The 25,098-nt window shown below is 38.2% G+C and overlaps 1 protein-coding gene across 1 annotated transcript in view; it reads right to left on the bottom strand.

The window, feature by feature from the left end:
- The window catches only part of LOC122894505, a 102,028-nt gene extending 81,522 nt beyond the window's left edge, over window positions 1-20,506 (bottom strand). Inside the window, exons 1-2 of the mRNA XM_044232340.1 lie at window positions 20,495-20,506; window positions 19,390-19,561 (exon numbers count right to left, since the gene is read on the bottom strand). Coding sequence (XP_044088275.1) covers window positions 19,390-19,561; window positions 20,495-20,506 — 184 coding nt within the window. The remainder of the gene's footprint in view (window positions 1-19,389; window positions 19,562-20,494) is intronic.
- Between the last annotated feature and the right edge of the window lie 4,592 nt (window positions 20,507-25,098).

Below are 25,098 nucleotides of genomic sequence, written 5' to 3' on the forward strand. Positions count from 1 at the left end.
AATCTTAAAAAAAAACAAAACAACAACAACAAAAAAACTTGTGGTTTCAACGATACAGCAAATCACTCAGATGAGTTAGGGAATCAACTGAGCATGTGGTTATAACAGATCCTAAAAGTAATTCAGGCATACCAATCTATGCTTTAAAATTATATATAAATTTTGTATAGAGTTTCTAGAGATCAGAGCTGTGCATTAGAGATGAGGTAGGGAACAGATGTCATATTCACCAGGGATTGATTAACCAAGGTAATAATTTCTGCCTGCATTGAAGTGCAGCTAAGCTTATAGATGCTAAATTAGCTGTTTTCACATTTTTTAAATTTAATTTTGTGTGTGTGTGTGTGTGTGTTCCAAAATTCATTCTTTATGCACCTCACCCAATGCTCCATGCAATACGTGCCCTCCTTAATACCCACCACCAGGCTACCCAACCCCTCCCACCCCCTCCTCTCCCTCCAAAACCCTAGTTTGTTTCTTAGAGTCCAGAGTCTCTCATGGTTTGTCTCCCTCCAATTTCCCCCAACTCCTTCTCTCCATCTCCCAATGTCCTCCATGTTATTCCTTGTGCTCCACAAGTAAGTGAAACCATATGATAATTGACACTCTCTGCTTGACTTATTTCACTCAGCATAATCTCTTCCAGTCCTGTTCATGTTGATACAAAAGTTGGGTATTCATCCTTTCTGATGGAAACATAATATTCCATTGTATATATGGACCATACCTTCTTTATCCTTTCATCCAATGAAAGATGATGTGGTTCCTTCCACAGTTTGGTGACTGTGGCCATTGCTGCTATGAATATTGGAGCACAGATGGCCCTTCTTTTCACTACATCTGTATCTTTGGGGGAAATACCCAGTAGTGCAATTGCAGGGTGATAGGATATCTCTATTTTTAACTTCTTAAGAAATCTCCACACTGTTTTCCTAAGTGGCTGCACCAACTTGCATTCCAACCAGCAATGTAAGAGGGTTCCCCTTTCCCCCACATCCTCTCCAACACTTGTTCTTTTACTGTCTTGTTGATTTTGGCCATTCTAACTGGTGTAAGGTGATATCTCAATGTGGTTTTGATTTGAATCTCCCTGACAGCTAATGATGATAAACATTTTTTCATGTCTGTTAGCCATTTGTATGTCTTCCTTGGAGAAATGTCTGTTCATATCTTATGCCCATTTTTTGACATGATTATATGTTTTGTGTGTGCTGAGTTTGAGGAGTTCTTTCTAGATCTAGGATATCAGCCCTTTGTCTGTAGTATCATTTACAAATATCTTCTCCTATTCCATGGGTTGCCTCTTTGTTTTGCTGACTGTTTCCTTTGCTGTGCAGAGACTTCTGATCTTGATGAACTCCCAAAAGTTCATTTTTGCTTTTGTTTCCTTTTCCTTTGGAGACATGTCTTGAAAGAAGTTGCTGTGGCTGATGTTGAAGAGGTTATTGTCTATGTTCTCCTCTATGATTCTGATGGATTCCTGCCTCACATTGAGGTCTTTTATCCATTTCGAGTTTATCTTTGTGTATGGTGTAAGAGAACAGTTGAATTTCATTCTTCTATACGTAGCTGTCCAATTTTCCAAGCACCTTCTATTGAAGAGACTGTCCTTTTCCACTGTATGTTTTTTTCTGCTTTGTCAAAGATTATTTTACCATAGAGTTGAGTGCCCATATCTGGGCTTTCGACTCTGTTCCATGGGTCTATATGTCTGTTTTTGTGCCAGTACCATGCTGTCTTGATGATCATAGCTTTGTAGTAAAGCTTGAAATCAAAATCAGGCAACGTGATGCTCCCAGGTTGGTTTTTCTTTTTCAACATTTCCTTGGTGATTTGGGGTCTTTTCTGGTTTCATACAAATTTTAGGATTGTTTTTTCCAGCTCTTTGAAAAATACCAGTGGACTTCTGACCAGGATGGCATTGAAAGTATAAATTGCTCAGGCAGTATAAACATTTTAACAATGTTTATTCTTCAGATCTATGAGCATGGAATACTCTTCTATCCTTTTGTGTCTTCTTCAATTTCTTTCATGAGTATTCTGTAGTTCCTTGAGTACAGATCCTTTACCTCTTTGGTTAGGTTTATTCCCAGGTATATTATGGTTCTTGGTGCTATAGTTAATGGAATAGATTCTCTCCTTTCCCTTTCTATATTTTCATTGTTAGTGTATAAGAAAGCAACTGATTTCTGTACATTGATTTTGTATCCTGCACACTACTGAATTGCTGCATGAGTTCTAGTAGTTTGGGGGTGGAGTCTTTTGGGTTTTCCATATAAGGCATCATGCCATCTGTGAAGAGAGAGTTTGACTTCTTCTTTGCCAATTTGAATACCTTTTATTTCTTCTTGTTGTCTGACTGCTATTGCTAGGACTTCTAGTACTATGTTGAACAACAGTGATGAGAGTGGACATCCTTGTGTTCCTGATCTCAAAGGAAGGCTGTCAGCCTTTCCCCATTGAGGATGATAATCGCTGGGGGTTCTTCATAGATAGATTTCATGAAGTTGAGAAATGGGAACTCTAATTCTATACTTTGAATTGTTTTAATAAGGAACGGATGCTGTATCTTGCCAAATGTTTTTCTGCACCAACTGAGAGGACCATGTGGTTCTTCTCTCTTCTCTTACTGATTTGTTCTATCACATTCATTGATTTGCGAATGTTGAGCCATCCTTCTAGCCCAGGGATGAATCCCACCTGGTCATGGTGGATAAACTTTTTAATCTGCTGTTGGATCCTACAAGCTAGGGTCTTGTTGAGAATCTTAGCATCCATATTCATCAGGGATATTGGTCTGAAATTCTCCTTTTTGGTGGGGTATTTGCCTGGTTTGGGGATCAGGGTAATGCTGGTTTAATAGAAAGAGTCTAGAAGTTTTCCTTCTGTTTCTATTTTTTGAAACAGCTTTAGGAGAATAGGTATTATTTCTCCCTGGAATGTTTGGTAGAATTCCCCAGGGAATCCATCAGGTCCTGGGCTCTTGTTTTTTGGAGGTTTTTGGTCACTGCTTCAATCTTTTTACAAGATATTTTTCTATTCAGGTTGTCAATTTCTTCCTGATTCAGTTTTGGAAGCTTAAATGTTTCCGGGAGTGCATCCATTTCATCTAGGTTCCTTAACTTATTGGCATATATAACTGTTAGTAATAATTTCTGATGATTGTTTCTATTTCCTTGGTGTTAGTCATGATTTCTCCCTTTTCATTCATAATTTTATTAATTTGGGTCCTCTCTCTCTTCTTTTGGATTAGTTTGGCCAGTGGTTTATCGATCTTATTAATTCTTTCAAAAAACCCAGTTTCTAGTTTCATTGATGTGTTCTGCTGTATCTCGTTTCTATCTCATTGATCTCTGCTCTAATCTTTATTATTTCCCTTCTTGTGTGTGGGGTTAGCTTAATTTGTTGTTGATTCTCCAGTTCTTTAAGGTGTAAAGAGAGCTTGTATATTTTGGATTTTCAATTTTTTTTTTAAGGAAGGCTTGGATGGCTATGTATTTCCCCCTTAGGACCACCTTTGCTATCTCCCATAGGTTTTGGACCAATGTGTCTTCATTCTCACTGGTTTCCATGAATTTTTTAAGTTCTTCTCTGATTTCTTGGTTGATCCAAACATTCTTAAGCAGGGTGGTCTTTAGCTTCCAAGCATTTGAATTCCTTTCATACTTTTCTTGTGGTGGAGTTCCAGTTTCAAAGCATTGTGGTCTGAGAATATGCAAGGAATAATCTCAATCTTTTGGTATCAGTTGAGCCATGACTTGTGACCCAGTATGTGGTCTATTCTGGAGAAAGTTCCATGTGTGCTCGAAAAGAATGAGTATTCTGTTGTATTTGGTGGAATGTTCTGTATATATCTATGAAGTCCATCTGGTGCAATGTGCCATTCAGTGCTCTTGTTTATTTATTTTCTGCTTGGATGATCTATTACTGAGAGTGGTGTGTTAAGATCCCCTACTATTAATGTATTCATACAATATGACTCTTCATCTTGATTAACAGTTGGCTTATGTAGTTAGCTGCTCCCATATTAGGGGCATAAATATTTACAATTGTTAGATCTTCTTGGTGGATAGATCCTTTAAGAATGATGTAGTGTCCTTCTTTATCTCTGACTACGTCTTTAGTTTAAAATCTAATTTATATGATATGAGAATCACTACCCCGACTTTCTTTCGAGGCCCATTGGCATGAAAGATGTTTCTCCATCCCTTCACTTTCAGTCTGGATGTATCTTTAGGTTCCAAATGGGTCTCTTGTAGACAACATATGAGCAGGTCCTGTTGTTTTATCCAATCTGCAACCCTGTAACATTTTATAGGATTGTTTAGGCCACTCACATTGAAAGTGATTATTGAAAGATACATTTTTATTGATATCATGTTGCCAGTGAAGTCCTTGTTTCTATAGATCGTCTCTGTAAATTTCTATGTCACTCTTGGGTTCTTTCTTCTTTTATAGAAACCCCCCCCCTTTATATTTCTTGTAGTGCTGGCTTGGTGGTCACATACGCTTAAACCTTGCCGGTTTTGGAAGCTCTTTATCTCACCATCCATTCTGAATGTGAGCCTTGCTGGATAAACTATTCTTACCTACATGTTTTTCTCATTCAGTGCCTGAATATGTCTTGCCAGCCCTTTTTGGCTCGCCAGGTTTCTGTGGACAGGTCTGACATTATTCTGATGGACCTTCCTCTGTACAGAAGGAATCTTTTCCCCTTAGCTGCCCTCAGGAGCTCCTCTCTAAAATTATGATTCATCAGTTTCACAATCAAATGTCTCAAGGTCTTTGTAGATTTATTGTTCTTGGGGGTAGATCTTTCTGCCTCCAGGACACAAACGCTGGTTCCATTCCCCAGATTGGAAAAATTTTCATCAAGAATTTGTTCAACTATGTCTTCTAGTCTTCTTTCTTTCTCTTCCCCCTCAGGGATCCCAATAATTCTGACATTGGAATGTTTCATGGCATCATTTATTTCCCTAATTCTGTTTTCATGGTTTCTAAACTGTTTCTTCCATGCCTCGTACCAATCCTTTTTCTCTATCAGTTTGTCCTCTAGATCACTCACTCTTTCTTTTACCTCAGTTACCCTAGAGTATTTAGATTAGATTGGATCTCATTGGTAGCATTTTTAACTTCTTCCTGTGTGGCTTTCACCTCTGCCCTTAGAGATTCTATGTTGTTACTAATGGTTTTCTCCAACCTAGCCACTGCCTGGATAATTGTTACCCTGAATTCCCTTTCTAACATACTGCTTATGTTCATATCTAATAGTTATGATGGAGAGGTTGCAGTTTCTGAATTTTTCCTCTGTTGGGTGTTCCTCCTTATAGTCATTTTGGTGAGAGATGGCTGAGGGGATACGTAGCTGAATATATCAACCACGATCCAGGCAAGGTGCACGCTGGAATGCTTCTAAGCAATCAGAAGTCATCACTAAAAAAGAAAGAAAAAAAGAGAAAGAGAGAGAAAAGAGAAGACCCAGCCAAAATTGGCCCCAAAGGTAAGATTTATAAGGTATACAAACAAAAGCAGACAAACAAAAAGATGGACAAAAGTAAATGACAAGGAAAAAAAAAAAAAGAACCCAGCCAAAATGAACCCCAAGGATAAAATTTATATTATACCAGAATAAAAACAAATACATGGAGACACTGACAGAATAAAAAGATGGGAGGGTAGTTATAAATCCTCGATGTGGGTGAGGAAAGTTATTTTGGTTCTTCCTGGGTGTATCTTGATATCTTTGTTAAAGGACTCAACTTTCCAGAGATAAAGGGAGATTAAAAATGGTTTATATATAGGGGTAGTATTGATTAGGGAAAGAGGATTACCTTGAAGCTTATATCTATATGTATACTAAAAAAAATAGAAAAGCAAAAGAAAAACACAGGTATATGTATGAAAACAGTTTAAATTAAAAGGTTATTGTATAATATTGTATTAAACCTGTAGTTGTGATGGTAAGTAGGTTAAAAAATTAAAAAGAATAAGAATAGTGAGAAGGAATTTAAAAAAAAAAAAGTTGTATCTATGAAATATACAGGTTTTCAGGTAATACCGGGAGCTTAATATCTCGTTTTCCCCTGATATTGGGGTTTTACAGTTTTATGGGGACCCTGGGTAGTTGTCTTCTTGTTCTTTCATCTGGCTTTCTGGGGGAGGGGCCTGTCGCATTGTTTTTCAGTCAGTCTTCCTTGGGTTGAGTCCTCCTGCTCCTTATCAGTAGGCTGGGCTCTGTGGATACTGGTTTTTCAGGCTTTTGTTCCTTGGATGTTTTTATTCTTTGGAGACTTTTTGTGGCTTTTTGGAGGTTTAGTGGAAAGCAAACTGCACCCAGCCCTCTGTCTCAGAGAGAAGCTTCAGTCTGCTCCCTTCTGGGTGTTCCAGAACACTCAGACTCCCCATTTGCAAACTCTGCTGAGCCATGCAACCTCTCACAGGCAGTGCTCACCCCCAGTCACCGTCCGGGGGTCACGCGAAGCGCCCACTTGTCTCTGCACACCTGTGCCACTAAAACCACGAGCAATATTGGTCCAGGGAGACCACTTCCAGTGGCTGCCTTTGCCGGGACTGCTGTCTGGGGTCCAGACTTCAGTTTCACACGCCGCTGCTGCCAGCCGAGAAATCCCCACCAGAGACAGTGCCCTGAGTTCCTTCAAGCCCGGGCTGGAAGTGTCCCGACTCTCGGCCCGTCCTAGAGACCGCCTGCTAGCACCCGCCAGGAGCTCTCAGCAGTGGGGGTAGGAAGCACAGTTTAGATCCCGGTCACTCACTGCACACAGAGCACAAAAGGCTGTCGTTCTAGAGAGCACAGGCTGGCACCCACACCAGATTCCCTCTCACACGCCAGCGGGAGTGCTCCTAGCCAAGCAGTGGTGCAAGCCCCCGAAAGCTGGGGTCTCAGGACCAGGAACTAGAGGCTCTGCCACACTCTCCCTGGCACGAGGTGGTTGCCAATGGTGGCAGTCCTGGGTCTGTGGGCTTAGACCCGTGCCCATGACTGCCTGATTCCACCAGTTGCCCCTTAAGATCTTTGCTCTTTTTGAGTGCTGTTACCCAGACTCCAAGTTAATGCTGGTCCCCAATCACAGGGCACTTTCCATATTGGGGTAGTTCTATCCAATGGGTCACTTCTGGTGGCTCCCTCCCCATTCTGTTTATCTTCTAATATCAGTCTGATCATTCCCACTGCGCTTTACCTCTCCATTGGTGTCTTCTGCCCCTAAAGATCCAGAACTGTATAATCCTACATCTCAGGCTGATTTCATGGGCTTTCAGGATGTTCTGGTAGATAATTAGCTCACTTTAGGGGACAGGTTGAAATAGGGTCTCCTATTTCTCCACCATCTTGCCCCTCCTCCTATTTCACATATTTGTAGCCTGCTATGTCAGGGCAAGTAGGAAAGATAAGTATGTCCCGATACCACTTCTCTAAAAGCACTCTGTCTATATTTCTATTATAAAGTACCAAATCTCTCTTCTTCAGTCATCTATTTTAAAACAAATAGAAACAGATGGCTATCACCATCCAAAGTTAAGGGCCAAAAAAAGTTACTAGATTTTTGGAGTATTACATCTTGAAATAAAGCTCTAAAGAAGACAACTCATGCACCTAAAGGAGTTTAGCATGTATCTATCATTTTACCAATTTTGGTAGTTTATAGTCAAATTCCCCTTCCAAGATTCCAGAAGGAAAGAAACAAAAGAAACAACAGAAAAGCCTCAGCAAGCAATGAAATATTCACTTATAACTTCCAGTGGAAAGGGTGAAGCTTTCTTAATACTCTACCCTTAATTAGTATAGGAACCAAATGGAGGTATACAAATGGTTTAATCATCAATATTGTGTTCTAAAGATTTAAGGATTTTGACAAAAGACTTTTTCAATCTACATAAAAATATGTAGCACTTAAATTTTAACTCTTAAGTTCTTTTCAAGAAAATCTGTTGAGATCATCAGAAAGATTTTAGATAGTGTCTATTTGAATTCTCTGGAATTTAGTAGATCACTGAACCCTATTCAGTAAAAACTAAAACTGTTCTAATTCTACAGCATCCCAAAGGTTCAAGTTTACCAAATCACATTTACATTTGGAAGTTTCCTTTAATGTTGGCTTATCCTCTAACTGCTATAATCCAGCTAATGCAGTTAGTCTGCACAGTAATGAGAATACCATATTTCAGATAAAGCATCTTATTCACAAGACCCTTTCTTGGGTCTTTGGGGTGGATATTTATCATTTGGGGGACAGGCAACACATAGTCCTATCTGTACTGAATTTTCAATTGGTTATAATACTGATAGAATAGAGTATCCCACTTCTAACCATGGAAGTTTAAGGAAGGAGATAGTATTTATTTCTAGGATCCAGGATATAGACATGGAAAGTAGGCTCAGCCAGTCAGATTAGCTGATATTCTTACCCAGGGCTTTAGATCTGGGGGAAGAAATGTGAAGACACAGGACAAGTCAAAAATAAGTCAGCTGGAGCTGGCAGTAGCAAAAGACCATTACAAGTGGGCCTCGCTATAGCAGTCCATCAGCTGTGCACATGTTCCCAGCTACAGCATTTAACAAGATGGTTCCAGTGGCATGATGTGACCCAGATTTGCTTTCTGCTGTCTGTACTCACAGTTTTCTGAGTCAGACTCTCTACCTTCCTTTGAAGCCTGTGACTATCAAATGTATTTCTCTAATAGGTATCCTTTTAGCTTTAAGTTATCTAGTCAATTTCTGCTACTGAGAATCAAGAACCCTAATTGACATAGTCTTTGAAAGGATTTTAGTAAATCCTTTTCTTATGGTTGTTCTTAAACATTGGAATAATATTAAGACAATCTCCAAGCACCTTCATTTGATCATGTGGCAATGACAGGATCTACCTCTATTGGACTTGGTAGCATAAATTTTGACTCAGGATTTCCTACTTTAAGTTCTCAAATATTTTTCATTTTGTTTGTTGCTGTTTTCTAAAATGCATTTTTGGGGGACCACCTGGGTGGCTCAGTTGGTTAAGCATTTGCCTTTGGCTCAAGTCATGATCCCAGGGTCCTGAGATCAAGCCCCGAATCGGGCTCCTTGCTCAGTGGGAAGCCGGTTTCTCCCTCTCCCACTCCCCCTGCTTGTGTTTCCTCTCTCGCTGTGTCTGTCAAATAAATTAATTAATTTTAAAAATGTATTTTTTAATATTGTGTGTAAAAAACTCATGTTTCTTCAAATGTTTCCTATTTAAAAGAAAAATACTTAAAATTACTCTTTCTCCTCTAGAAATTGTGTTTCCTTGATAGGGATGAAGCTCTTACACTTTCATTACTGCCTGGTTTGTTTCATTTTCCCATGAGTATTACAACAGATTTTGCTGATTTGATCTTGATGATCTTCACTGAACTTCATTAATATAGTGGCCACTATACTTCCTCAGTCATGTTTTACTGTAATGAACACTAGCCAACAAAATGAAATAAGTTGTTCTCTGCAACCCTTCTCAGAGCCTTTAATACCCCAATGCTTTGTGAATCTCTAAGAGAACAATATAACAGAGCATTTTTTAAGATCTGCTTTTGGGATCTTTCTTGCCCAGAGCAACCTCTAGCATGGTTTCGAAAATGCTGCACTGGAGAAACCATTCTAAAATGCAAATAAGAGCCTATGCCCTTCCTGATTAGAACTCTTCAATGATAGTTCATTAGTTTACCTACCATAGCAGAAGTCAGCAATCTAAGTATAGCACATGGGCCAAATCCAGCCTTGCAATCTATTGCAAGCTAAGAATTGTTCCTCCCCAACCCAATATTAAAAGAAATATTTCATGATCAGTAGAAATTACAGAAAATCTGTATTCCCATGTTTATAAATAGTTATTAGAATATAAAAATGCTTGTTCACATATTATCTGTGGCTGCCTTCATGCTACAGAGATTTATATCCCACAAGTGAAGCATTTACTACGTGACTTACTGCAGGAGAACATATGCTAACCCCTGTACTATAGGATCAAGTCTAAATCCCTTACAAAGCAAAAGACCCTTTCAAATCTAACCCATGCCTACATATCCAGCCTAATCTCCCACACTCCATCTTTTTCAACCCAAAAGAACTACTTGAATTTTACTATCTTGTTCCCAAATTTTTATTTGGATATTTGGGTATTCTCTTTTTCCAAAGGCCTCTTTCCTTTCCCCTCACCAAGTCACAGACAAATTTCTATCCCTCAAAGTATTCCAGCTTCAGATTGTGTTGTTCTAAGCACGGGAATTGCTTTAATACTTAATATCTCTCCATATGATTTTCATGTACCGTTAGGTTGCTTATCACATTAGTTTTTGATTAGTACATTTTCCTCAATGAATTATAAGTTCCTTGAAGACATTTACCTGTGTTTCCCCAGTGCCTAACAAGTCATACATGTGGAAATTGTGTTGATAGGGGAAAAGGGAAGAAAGGGGAAAAGGGCAAAAGGAGCAAGGAAATAAAAGAGAAGCAATTTTTTTTTTTTTTTTGCTTCAGAGTTTAGTTCATTTGCTAGCACAAAAATTTTTACTTAATTAGAAGTTAATTATCTGATGGGGCGCCTGGGTGGCTCAGTGGGTTAAGCCGCTGCCTTCGGCTCAGGTCATGATCTCAGGGTCCTGGGATCGAGTCCCGCATCGGGCTCTCTGCTCAGCAGGGAGCCTGCTTCCCCTCTCTCTCTCTGCCTGCCTCTCCATCTACTTGTGATTTCTCTCTGTCAAATAAATAAATAAAATCTTTAAAAAAAAAAAAAAAAAGAAGTTAATTATCTGAAAAGTTAGCTTATGATTAGAAAATGCAACGGGGCTATTTTAGATACCAAAGGGTATTAGAAGTATTAAATATAAATATATTTAACATTTGTTGACAAAGTATATACACATTTACCATGTTACATTTATTGATGACCATATTTTTTCCTCCTTAAAAACCTGATAAAATTCAAAACATGTAATTTTCAAAAATTCATTGCCTCTAAGGAGCCTTCTGGGTTATTTAATCCATCACATTTATTAGTTAAGATTATATGTAATCCTTACTTTATAGAGCTTTTAACAGGAATTGCAATAAACTTAATCAGTTTAGCAAATTTGCAAAATGTTTTCTTTTAAAAAGATAATTGGGTACCCAAAAACCAAAATTTGAAACGTTCTTTTTCCTGTACAAAAAAAAAAAAAAAAAAAAGATTTCATTTCAAAAGATTTCTCATAGTTTGCCAACCTCAAAGCACTAGATTTTTGGCTTTTCTCAAAGAAAGCACTTCACCAGATGTTTGACGATTCTTGCATACACATTTGTGCTTTCAGAGATAAATTTATTGACTGTAATTACTGGGAAAAAACAGCCCTTGCACAAGGGGAATGTAAATTTCATGCTGAAAATTTTTACATTTCTTTCTCTAAGGAATTTTAGTACTAATTCTTTAAGTTATTGATTAAAGTGGCCAAGCTTTTAGGTTCCAAATAGCCTTTACCTAAAAGTTCATTTAGAAACAGCAGAAATGTAAACCTTAGGTGAAGATTAGTAATGCCCCAAATTATGCATACGTAGGAAGAAACTACTCAGCATTTCTGCATGACTCCTCATGTCCTGCCTACTTGGTATGCATTGCTCCAGAGAGGCATCTTAAGACTCAAAGGCTCTTAGCCCAGTGGCAGCCTTCTTGTAGCAAATATTTCAGAGCTTGAAAATGAGCAGAAATACTTAAGGCAGGTCAGAATAACATAGTAATATACTTGATGGGGAAAAAAAGACATTTACACATCTGACATTTTCTCAATATATTTTCTGAACAGGAATCTTAATAGTATTTCAGTTAAAAATATCAGATAGTTGGAAACCCCAAGTTTATTTATAAAGCAAAATGTCAGTTTGTTAATAATGGAAGATACTAAAATGTCAAAATATTTCTTCCCATATCTTTATTAAATCTTCCTCATCCTAGGAAGACCACTGGAAGAATGCATGAGGGGGCACAAAAAAGGAAACAAAGCAAAAAAGCCCATCACTTCTCCTGATAATTATATATGTATATATATATTATGGAAAACCTTTGGTAAACTAGTCTGTTCTTAAACTCCTTAGCCTTTCTCACAAACAAGGCTTCTCACAAACAAGGTTATGTAATAAAATTCTGTAAGACAGAATTTTCAAAGAAAGTGGTGTGGCATAGACCAACTCCTAGAGGATGTTTAAAGTAGGGACAGGGGGTGTAGTGTTGGTATAGGTATGTCCTTCTTTCCAGACTGGACATCTATCCATGCTTGAGTTGCATCTTTGTAATTTTTTTAATTAAATTTTTTATTTTTTATAAACATATAATATATTTTTATCCCCAGGTGTACAGGTCTGTGAATTGCCAGGTTTACACACTTCACAGCACTCACCATAGCACATCCCCTGCATCTTTGTAATTCTTATCACACATCTAGATTCCACAGCTCCTAGGAATGACAAACCACTTTCTATGTGGTTGGGACCAATCCTATGCTTGCGGTTTCATTCATTTGTTCAATAGCTATATCTGAATCCTTTCAATAAATACTAGATGGAATCATTTCAAAGATATGCCAATTATATTCCTTATAGAAGATACTCACCCAGAATCTAAAAAGGATTTGCAGATGTATCCATTTTGACACCCAGGAACATGGTTGGTGGGGTTGGGGGGAAGCAGTTTTAGTAAACTTCCAAGAAATAGCTAATCACTTTCTTCTAGCAGTCTCCAGTTAGGCTGACAAGATAGAACAATGGTCCACTCCACTTTTTTGAAAGTACTTCTTCATTAGTAGTGATGGCATGGGCAACAGAACATGTACTGTTAGATACGAGTACAATAATGAAAACCAATGACTCATCACTGGAACTTTGCAAAGAAGCATGTTTTGCAATTAAACCTATTTTGTTGAAGAACAAACATCAGAACAAGTTGTTCTGCATTAGAATATATGCAAAATAGTCTTCTGTAATATAAAACCAGAACACAAATACATTACAAAAAGAGGTATCTATAGGACAAAACTACTTTGTATTCACATACTAATAGCTCATTTAGTTAATATTAACTATCCTATGTAGGCCCTGTTCAGTGAATACAACAATTATTCTGTAATTCCTTTCCTCAAGGAGTCACAGTCCAGAAAAAATGTGGAACAGAGTTATGAATAAACATCATTGGTAACAGTAAGAGAAGGAAATAGGTATCAGAAAGAAAAAGGTAAAAATTGGGGGAACCTGGGTGGCTCAGTGGGTTAAAGCCTCTGTCTTCGGCTCAGGTCATGATCCTGTGGTCCTGGGATCAAGCCCTGCATTGGGTTCTCTGCTCAGCATAGAGCCTGCTTCCTCCACTCTCTGCCTACTTGTGATCTCTGTCTGTCAAATACATAAATAAAATCTTTAAAAAAAAAAAAGAAAGAAAGAAAAAGGTGAAAATGGAAGAAAAGCATAAATAATGTATCTAATGCAAACTTAAGAAATCTCAAGGTTTGAGAATTGGATGCAAGAGGGAGAAAGAGGCAGATTCTCTCCTCTTACTATTTTGTCACTTTCCCAAATTTGTTTGATCCTCTACAGAAAGCTTAGACAAGTTTAATCCAGCTACACTTGCTGTAGACAGGCAATATGATTTCAAGCAGTATATTCAAATATAGTAACAAATTCACCTACATGGATTATCATAAAGATTTTACTTTTACCTGAAAAGCATTCCAATACAATGAACTCAGTGATAACTTTCAATCACTAAGACAGTTTGATTAACTTAAGCTTACATTCACGAATTATATAATTTGCTCTAATTTTTAAAAAGAAGCTCCTTTTGGGAGAAGATATTTGCCAATGATATAGCGGATAAAAGGTTAGTATCTAAAATATATAGAGAGTGGATACAACTCCATACCCCAAAAATAATTCAATTAAAAAGTGGGCAGAAGACATGAACACACATTCCTCCAAAGACAACATACAGATGACCAACAGACACATGAAAAGATGCCCAACATCACTTATCAGGGAAATACAAACTAAAACCACAATGAGCTATCACTTCATATTGGTCAGAATAGCTAAAATCAAAAACATAACAACAAGTGTTGACAAAGGTGTGGGAAAAAAAAGTCCTTTTGCATTGTTGGTGGGAATGCAAACTGGTGTAGCCACTGTGGAAAACAGTATGGGGCTCCTTAGTGTAAATTATGAATTACTAAACACTACTCCAGAAACCAATATTGCATTCTGTGTTAATAAAACTTCAATTAAAAATCAAAATTAAAAAAAACTAAAAATAGAATTACCCTATGATCCAGTAATCACACTACTGGATATTTATTCAAAGAATACAAAAACACTAATTTGAAAGGATATATGCATCCCTATGTTTATTGCAGCATTGTTTACAATAGCCAAATCGTGGAAGCAACCTGAGTGTCCATGGGCAGATGAATGGATAAAGATGTGATATTTAAAGAGTACACTTATTGATACTACCTCACACCTGTCAGAATGGCTAAAATTAACAACACAGGAAACAACAGATGTTGGAGAGGACAAAGAGAAAGGGGAACCGTCTTACTTGGTGGGAATGCAAGCTTGGTGCAGCCACTCTAAAAAATAGGATGGAGTTTCCTCAAAAAGTTACAAATACAACTACTCTACAACTTAGTAATTGCATGACTTGGTATTTACCCAAAGGATACAGAACTATTGATTTGAAAGGGTATATGCACCCCTATGTTTATAGCAGCATTATTAACAATAACCACACTATGGAAAGAGCCCAAATATTCATCATCTGATGAATGGATAAAGAGGATGTTGTATATTATACATACAATGGAATATTACTCAGACATCAAAAAGAATGAAATCTTGCCATTTACAATGACATGGATGGAGCCAGAGTGTATTATGCTAAGTGAAATAAGTCAGAGAAAGACAAATACCATATGATTTCACTCCCATATGGAATTTAAGAACAAAAATAAATAACAAAAGAATATAGGGGAAGAGGGGGAAAAAAAGATGGAAACAAATCATAAAAGACCCTAGGGATGGAGAACAAACAGGGTTGATGGAGGAAGGGAGGTGGGGAGTGGGCTAAGTGAGTAATGGGTAGGAAGGAGGGCACTTGTGATGAGCAGTGAGTGTTATATGTAAGTGATGAATCACCAAATTCTACTGAAACCACTATTATATGTTAACTAGAATTTAAATAAAATTTTGAAAAGGAACATTTTATAGGAAAAAAAGTATACTCATCATGATGGGCCTGGAGTAATGTGTAGAACTGTTGAATCACTACATTGTACACTTGAAACTAATGAGCACTAGTTATACTAGAATTAGAAAACTTTATTAAGTTCCTGTTTATTCACTCTATTTCTAACAGCAAATACATTTTCCAAAATTCAGAGTGTAGTTATATATAATCATCCACTGAGGCCTAATAATGCACAAAGAAGCTGTAATCAGACTTGTACAGACAAACCCACTTCAGATTTAAATCCTTTTTGGGGTTATTTCCATTCATTCTATCTTTCAGGGAACTATAAAAGATTCTTCTACCTAAACTCCCTACCCCAACAAACCAACCTACCACACCATATATTTATGGCATGTTTATAGTGTCATATAATTTTTACTTCCATTTAAATGCTAGAATTTGCATGCCTGATTACTTCTTTAAAATATGGTTTATTTCTATAGAGACCCCTAAAGCCATTTAAGCACAGCTCAAGAGCCAGGACAGAGTTAAGTTATGGAATATCTAGGACCAGACTTCACAGAAAATATTATTTCATTTCTATCTGGACACCTTTGCCACAATAAGAATGGGGCTGAGCAAAGCATTTGGGCCACAAGCAAAGGCCTATTAGCTTGTTTACTGAGCTGGAAGGAAAGTTTCTCTAGTGAGATGGCCTCTTCAAATTCACCAGATCCAAGTGCTTAGTTGCAAACATATGGAATTTGAAATCTGAAGTCTCTCTCCCTAAGCCAGCCCCACCTTTTAACTGAGAGTAAATCAATCACAGATAGGAGTATCTGTGTAATAGAGAAGCTCTCTATGCAGTGCTTCAATCCGTCAATAGTTCCCTGCTGGAAATGCTGGACTCCAAACAGGCCCAATCAGTGCCATTCCTTTCCCCCGAGTTTGAACCAGCAAAAAATAAGAGATGCACAAGGCGAATGGGAGCCTAAGATTTTATCCCTGTCACCAGTAAAGGCTGAGTTGGAAGATACGGCTTAATGTGAGAATTGACCAAGCCTGAAAACCTCCTGCCCTCCAAATCCGGCCCTAGGGACAGACTACCCCACAGGAAGGTTTGAGTCTATAGAGCAAAGCAGGTGCACAAATCACCATTTCCTCTCTTCCAGAGGGAAGAGAGAAGAGTTAAAAAGAAGAAAAAAAAAAATCCTTTCATTTAGGCCTATTGATAGGTTTCCTTCTGACAACTGATAAATTTCGATCAATATTCTTTGCCGTCAGCCAGATAATTAAATCAACCATGACTGGAAAGAGCAAGGAGTAAAAGACAAGGCATGTTTAGGGGAAATTCCTCCTCAGAGAAACCAGAGGAATAAAATAGTACCTTACATAGTTTACAAGAATCAATACTGAGTGGCTTTATGCCCTGCAAGGTGGATCCCTTGATTCTGTAACACCACACAGGCTTTACTAGAGAAACTTAGGTCAAAAAAAGAGAAGACTCCAGTCCCTCACCCTACCATCATCCCTCAGAAAAGTGAACAAGAACCAGTGTGCTCTGCTACGCATGCAGAATGCATTCATGTTCCAAGGGAAGGTTTCTTACTCCCGGCCCCCACCATCTTTTGATCGACAATGTTCCATTAGTTTCAGGTGCACTTGCTCTCCCCTCTTACAGCACAATTGCTACTAAAAAAGTCTTTTGGAGCACCAGCTATTTAACAGGAGTTGCCCGAGGAAAGTAAGCTGCCCATCACCTGGAAACAAGGTCTTTAGGGACAGCCCCTACTGATAATGGAAGGGTTAACTACCAGGCCCCTGGGCTAGTAAGTTTAGGTGCAGCTCCTCCTGCTGGTTGATGGAAGAACCTGGTTCATTGTCCAAACTACCCAAAGTGAATTCACAAGGTCATTAAAAATCTCACTGGCTGCAACACGATTTCCCCTATCTAAGGAGTATATGTAAAAGAAAGTTATTAAGTTTTCCTCCAATAAGTTCCAGATACTCTGGAATAGAGGTGAGCTCATGGGAATGTTTAAAACATACTTGATGGAACAGCATTTAATAGGAATAGTTACTCCTTTAACAATGCAGAAAAGAAGGCATTATCTTTCCTATCAATAGAAATTGGTTTCTGAAGGGTTTTTCATAAGGAACTCTTCGACATACCTAAAGAAATTTAACAGCAATGAATTGGAAGATTCAACTCAGCTGTAACTGAATCACTTGGTAATTTACTGGGGGGAAAACGAGATCATAGGAGAATACCGAAAGGCAAGAAAAGCTTGGAATAGGGAGATCTTGACCCATTTGTGACAATCTGGGCCTTCAATGGGAAGATAAAAAGTTAACACCTCTTCAAATAAATTAAGTTCTAATAAGTGGTCTAATAGAGATGTGTTTCAAAAACAATACATAGAATACTAGAAGACAAATTTCCCATCACTGAATGGTGGACACTCACTGACTAACAATGAATTCTCATTATTACTGCTCAGTGGAAATAGGTTTTAATAGTATAATAACCTCTTCAATTAATTCTGAAATCATTTATCGCAGCATAACAGCTGTCAAAGCAGGGTAACAGTTTAGTAAAATGCCGTGCTCATTCACTTTCACACAACAGCGAGCTGCTTAGACTCTGCTTTTTAATCATAGTAATGCCATTCATACACCCTTTCAATGATATCCATTCAATTATGCAGACCAGAAAACCATGGAGCAGGATGGACCAGAAATGCCAGTTCCACAGATGGAATTAAAAAGCAACTTCCAATATCACTTTAGCATTCCATAGTTTGTTTCTATTCTACCTGTTTTTCCTTCCTTTTCATCCTACTTTTACTGCTATCTTTTTTCTTCCACTGTGTTTTCTTCTATCTCTTGTCTATTCATTATTATCAGTCAAGGATTCCAGAAGCACTGTTGGGTAACATGGCGAATTAATAAGAAAAGGCTGATAGTGTCAACATCCCCTTCACTATAATAGGAAAAAAGGCGTATTTAGGAGCAAACATGTAGAATCCTCCCCCAAAGGGAGAATATGGAAAAGAAGCCTTAGAGGGGTGACATAAGAAACTGGGTGCATGGGTCAGACTCTCCACTTTTTCCAGCACACCTAAAAAGAATGGGGAAAATCAGCAAAATTTACCAGGCCAGTAATGCATAAAACAGCTTCAGCCCCACTGCAGGTCAAGCAAAAAAATGTTAGTGGTCTTCCCTTGCTTAAAGCAAACAAAAACTCAGGACCCAAAAGTACTCTGTAGCTCTGGGGAGAGGGAAGTGCTTTGGAAGAATAGTGGCACGTTTTACAGGAATTTTGGAAATTCTAGGAATGTAGATTTTTAAAAATCCCAAACATCACTGATACATACTTTCTCGTGTCCTTGAAAAGTGGAGGCTTAACATCAGAGTTAATTTGATTTAAAAACATGAATAATGTGACAATTCTTAAAGAATTATGAGTGAAATTTATATTTCTCATTTCAAAGATGGTCATTAGTAGTAAAGACGTTGTTAAATGCTTTCCTGTGTCATTATATAGCCAATCATCTCTGGCCCGAGGTTTAACTCAAGTCTATTAAAAATGTCATATGGTTTCTAACCATAAAGGTATGAGTCACACTAGAAGATAAAATTAGCAGCCTATGCAATGCCTATAGTAACATTTTATGGCATACCCAGTATTGATAACAACAACCTGAATTCAATGGAGTCCAAACATGGAATGGTTTTATTGTCTTTAAAAACCACTCTTTAGAGGCACCTGGGTGGCTCAGTGGGTTGAGCCTCTGTCTCCTGCTCGGGTCATGATCTCAAGGTCCCCGTATTGAGCCCCACGTCAGCTCTCTGCTCGTCAGGGAGCCTGCCTCCCCCCCACCCCACCGCCTGCTCTGCCTACTTGTGATCTCTCTCTCTCTCTATCAAATAAATAAATGAAATCTTAAAAAAATAAAATAAAAGCCACTCTTTAAATCTCCTTTTCTTACCTCTTAAAAAAATATGAGCCAGAGACTCTAAGTTTCAAACCTGCCCAAATTTAAGAGTTCAGTAAACACTCCCCTCTCCTAACTCAGCCTCCTTGTAGTTTCCTCCTTCCCTTTTCTAGTTTTAGCTTTTGCTTTTTTGAAGCAGAAACTAGAGCCTGGAGAAAAATGCCCAAAACATTGTTACCTACCCCAGGCAACTGCAGTCTCCTCTGAGCCAACAACATCCTCTGTGGTGGGCACTGAATTACTTGCTTTAGTTATAAGGAGAGCACAGGTGAATTCTATTGGTGTCTCTGAGGCTACCTCCCCACTGCGCAACCTTCTGATGTGGAATGTTGGCTCTGAGTGCGTGCTTCCACCCTGCCTCAGATGCCAACACCGGCAGTCAAGCACAGTGTTTCCTTTGCATCAGCAGCCCTATGTAATAAAATTCCACACACACACACCCCGCCACGTCCTCAACAATGCGGGCACAAGCTCCTCACCTGCTGCTCCCTTCCTCCTAGTAGTTGCTTTCAGTCAGCCTCACCACTGCTTACATAACTGTGAGCAGATCTGCAAGGCTGCCACAGGAACAGACATCTAATTCAGGGTTGAGATACCACTGTCATCTTCTTCCAAGCACCCCCAATTCCTGTGAGGTATTTTCTTTAATACCACTTTCTCAGTGTGTGAAGGGATTGCTACCGCGAGTGAGAAGCTACAGTACTCCTTGCTTGATCAAGAACTCAAAAGCACATCGGAATATCCTTGAAGCCCAAAACTTTTGCTGATCTCTACTGGGGGTGACGGCTGGAGCAGCAGGGCCAATTCAGCTGTCTCTTTTCATGTGATTTTCTTTTCTTTTTTTATTGAGGTATAATTAGCATATAACATTTTGTTAGTTTCAGGTGTACAACATAATAATTCAATATTTGTATATATTGTGAAATGATCACCACAATTAGTCTAGTCAACATGCATCACCGTACAGTTAAAAAAAAAAAAACTTTTTTTCTGAGGCAGCTGGGTGGTTCAGTCAGTTAAGCTGCCGACTCTTGATTTCGGCTCAGGTCATGATCTCAGGGTCCTAGGGATCTAGTGCCCACCGCCCCCCCATCCCCACCCCCAACTGGTTGGGCTCTGTGCTCTTGGTCAGTCTGCGTCAGGATTCTTTAGCTCCCTCTACCTCTTCCCCTGCTTGCTCATGCTTGCTCTCTCTATATATATATATATTTTTTAAATATTTTTTCTTATGATAAGAACTTTTAGCAACTTTCACATTCGCAATGCAATATTACTAACTAGACTCACCATGCTATGCATTACATCCCCATGATTTATTTACTTTAGAACTGAAAGTTTGTACCTTTTGACATCCTTCATCTATTTTATGTGATTTCATGCAATTTGTTTTAAATTATTTTTTGATCTTTAAAAATTGTTTTTTAGTCCATGTTATCTCTTAACAGAATACAAAGGACAGAACTCAGGGCTTAGTGATGGCTCTCTGTAGAATATGGAAACCCTCATTTGTTTTCCATTGCAGAGTTTCAGTAAAAATTCCCAAATAAAAAAAGTCTCATTCACCATCCTGTTACACACTGTTAACCAAAATTTGAGGAAGATGAGAATTTTTTCCAAGCTGCACTAATCCCAGAACTACTATTTTCTTTTATAAAACCAGGGGGATTTATAAAAGAATTTCATTGCTGCACTGAAAAATACAATCTAGAGGCCACTGGCAGTTAGGAGTCACTTCAATGAAGAGCTATACTTTCATCTTTTCCATTTGGTTCAAGTCTTTGTAAAAGCAAATAAAAATGATTATGTGACTATAGAATCAGCCTCCTCTTTGGAAGGAAAAATTTGAATAAAAATATGAACACTTTTGGGGTGCCTGGGTGGCTCAGTGGGTTAAGCAACTGCCTTCGGCTTGGGTCATGTTACCAGGTCCTAGGATCAAGTCATGCATCAGTCTCTCTGCTCAGCGGGGAGCCTGCTTGCTCCTCTCTCTGCCTACTTGTGATCTCTCTCTCTGTCAAGTAAATAAATAAAATCTTAAAAAAAAAATACAAACACTTTTTCAAGAAATCTTTGTATTTATTAGATCTGCAATAGTGTTGTTTGGATCTCAATCTATATTCTTATTTCAGCAATCTCTCTTTTCATCCCATTCTGTTCTTTAATTATCTTTCTTTGAACCCTGCTCATAATAAATTCATGTTTTCAGTAAGTTTCTCTACAGAGCAAATCACAAGGAATGTGCTTTCCTGGGTAACATTTTCTTTCAGACTGTGTCCTTCTTTGTTTTTGTGCTCTTTTTGTGGTTTCCTCCTCCTCTCGCTATGTATATAGAGATTTTTGTATGCTTGTTTGGGTGATTTGCCATAGTTACAATTCTTCTTTGTTTGTTTTATTTTGATTTTGCTTAATGTGAGAAGCTCTTTCCAGACCACATTTGTTCTGACATTATGTGTGTGGAAACTGTCCTAATTTCTCTCCTACCAAATCTGGGATAGTGTGTTTTTCAGGCTCCATCTACTTCTCCACAGCCTAAAATCATGAATTTGGAGAAGTTGCCTTGTTCAGGACCAAGTGCAGTCCCTGCTGGAAGGCTCGATCACTCTAATACCTCATCCAAGTCTCAGTCCGCACCCCCAGGGGGTTTCCCACTCTCCAGGCTTAGGCTTGTTACTCCAGCTCAGCACGGTTCTCTAAAATAGAAAGACTTAGGGCTAGCCCTGCCTCTGCAGAGGTATTATAATGCTGTATAAGGGCTTCTACTTTCCAGGATTTTTTTCTTCACTTCCCCTGGACAGATCTTGAGAGTAACTATTTCAGATATGCCATCCCTAACAGAGAATGTCCTTCCTAGGCCCAGCTTCTGGCCCTTCTACTCTATCCACAGTTGTAGAATCTTGACCTTCATTTTACTTCACTCTCACCCCAGATTCTGGGACCAGTCTTACCAGGAGAGTGGAGAAAGGATTCAAAACTACATTAAAAGCCTGTGCCAAGTGCTTTGTGCATTAGCTAAATTGATTTTCACAATACTCCATTTTTTGTAGTAAGAAAATGGGAAATTAAGAAAGTTTAATAATTTGCCAGAATGAAAGAGAGGGAGTAGAATTTTATCCTAGATCTAGCCAACTTCAAAGCCATGCTCTATTTATACCCAATGTGTACTGATGAATGTTAAACAATAACATGGTTTTTTAACATGGTGGGAGGTAGGAGGCCTGATTTGTGACATTTGCAATTCCAAGGTGTAAATACTCCCACCATGATCAACTGCAGGTTGACTGTAACATAGGCAATGCTGGCTGTAATATATTAACATCTATCTATCTTTAGCAATAAAATAATGTTGATAATGAGCCAGTTCATATTATACACTAGCCTGACGATATCGTCAGTGTGTAATATTTACCAAAATACCAAGAAAAAATGTGAAATGTGAAAATTTATGCAATAGTTTTTTAAAAATATTTAATTATAAAGGGTTTATTATATTGTTTGCACTGATTCAAAGTCTTGAACCTCTGTGCTTTTGAGATTACCAAGTAGACTAAAACATGGGGTGTCTGGGTGGCTCAGATGGTTAAGCATCTGTCTTCAACTCAGGTCATGATCCTGGGGTCCTGGGATCAAGCCCCACATTGGGCTCCCATCTCAGCAGGGAGTCTACTTGTCCTTCTCTCTCTGCCTTCCCTCTGCTCATGCTCTCTCACTCTGCATCTCTCTGTTTCAAATGAATAAATAAAATCTTAAAAAAAATAATAATGTGACAAACATCCAGCTAGAAGGGATATCCCCTTAAAAGAGTTTCTTGGGGCGCCTGGGTGGGTCAGTGGGTTAAGCCTCTGCCTTCAGCTCAGGTCATGATCTCAGGGTCCTGGGATCGAGCCCCGCATCGGGCTCTCTGTTCAGCGGGGAGCCTGCTTCCCTCTCTCTCTTTGCCTGCCTGTCTGTCTGCTTGTGATCTCTCTCTGTCAAATAAATAAATTAAATCTTTAAAAAAATCCTTTTAAAAAGAAGAGTTCCTTAAGAAAAATTACTTAACTGACTTTTCTCATTCCACACATCAGAATTTTGATTATAATATTCCCACAGGTTCTACTCAAATCATTCATAAATAACAGTGCTCAGAGGGCTCCCTTATGAATCCTCTTTATGAAAATGGCAAACATGCTTGCTTGGAAACAAATGAACACAATCCCTTTTAAAAAATATATTCATAAGGGGCGCCTGGGTGGCTCAGTGGGTTAAGCTGCTGCCTTCGGCTCAGGTCATGATCTCAGAGTCCTGGGATCGAGCCCCACATTGGGCTCTCTGTTCAGCAGAGAGCCTGCTTCCTCCTCTCTCTCTGCCTGCCTTTCTGCCTTCTTGTGATCTCTGTCAAATAAATAAATAAAATCTTTAAAATATCTATATATATATTCATAAGACAATGATTTTAACTGAGTTACAAATACATACAAAAGTATAACCGACATTCCACAATAAAGTTCTGATATCAAGATCTAAAGGTACTATAGAATTATTCAGAATCGCAGCCCTTGAGGCCTGAACAATATCCCTCCTAAAAGCCCTAGACATCTCTCCTCCATTGCACATTGTCAGGATACCCCAAATTTGGCACCATTAAGCACCCTGGATGGTACCAGCTCATGGACATCACTCAGTAGTCACTCCACAACCATTCTCATGTGTGTCAGGAAGTTGTCAGCACAGACTAGAACTCCACCAGTTACTGGCTGCTGGCTCAGGAAGTCAATGACAAGAAATAGAAATTTCCCCATCTTTAATAATATTTATGACCTTAAAATTTCAGTACAGCAACACAAGTGTAATTTCCTGTGGAGGTCCCTATATGAGATTTAACCTATGACTTGGTTATTTAGATACAGATGATTGAAGTTGCTAATTTTGCCTAATCCCTTGCTGCTGTCACTACTACTGCTGCTGCTCCTCTTTCCTTCTCTACCTTTTGGTCATTTTATTGGCATCATTTGCCTTTTTGACAGCAGGTAAAGAGAAGAAAATACAGGTGGTATAACATTAGCAAATACATTCATCAAAATAAAAGGCAAACATTTCTATTGAAGAGAAAATTAAAATGATTGCCTAATATAATATTTGTGATTGGATTAATAATCTGAATGCTCTAAGGAATTCTTCTCTTGTAAATCTGAGTGAAAAGGACTAACTATAAATATTAGATGTTTTCAAAATCTACTATATAAAAACAAATCTAAGCATGAATATTATAAAGCTGTTGCCACAAAAGAAATTCAGTGTCATTCTCAATGATCCAAATTCTCTAAAAACTTGCATCATGGCAATATCTCATTTGACTATAAATATGATATATAATTTTTGAATAACCAGACTTTTAGATTCCTATAATTTTCCAAAGGGATTACTACAAAAAAAGTAAAATTGGATTAAGAATAACCAGTCTAGTTTTTATTTCCTCTTGAAAAACAAATAAAAATCTTAAGACAATCATAGAAAGTAAGAGAAATTACCACTGGACACATCCCCTTCCTCTCTCGTCACTCACGGATTACTTAAAATGCAAACCAACTCGCCACAGTCCTGACCTATTCTCTCCAATTTCTGAATGTCAAACAGTTGGAGCAATTGTTGGCTGTCAGAATATGAAGTCTGCGGAAGCAGAGAAACTGGACATTTGGCATTTCAACATTCCAGAGCAAGTGATTTAATTATTTAGTTAGCGTAAGAGAAAAGCATTTACACAAAGATGCAGGCACACACTCTGTCATCAAAAAATGTCTCTGAAATAGTAAAACACATATTAAAGAACTGGGGGAAAAGGACAATGTTGTATAAACTAGTATGAGTGCAAATTAACTCTTACATGTCAATGATAAATGGAAATATAAAGTATG

Source organism: Neovison vison, chromosome 13 (genome assembly GCF_020171115.1).
Source record: "Neovison vison isolate M4711 chromosome 13, ASM_NN_V1, whole genome shotgun sequence".
Classification (NCBI taxonomy): Eukaryota; Metazoa; Chordata; class Mammalia; order Carnivora; family Mustelidae; genus Neogale; species Neogale vison.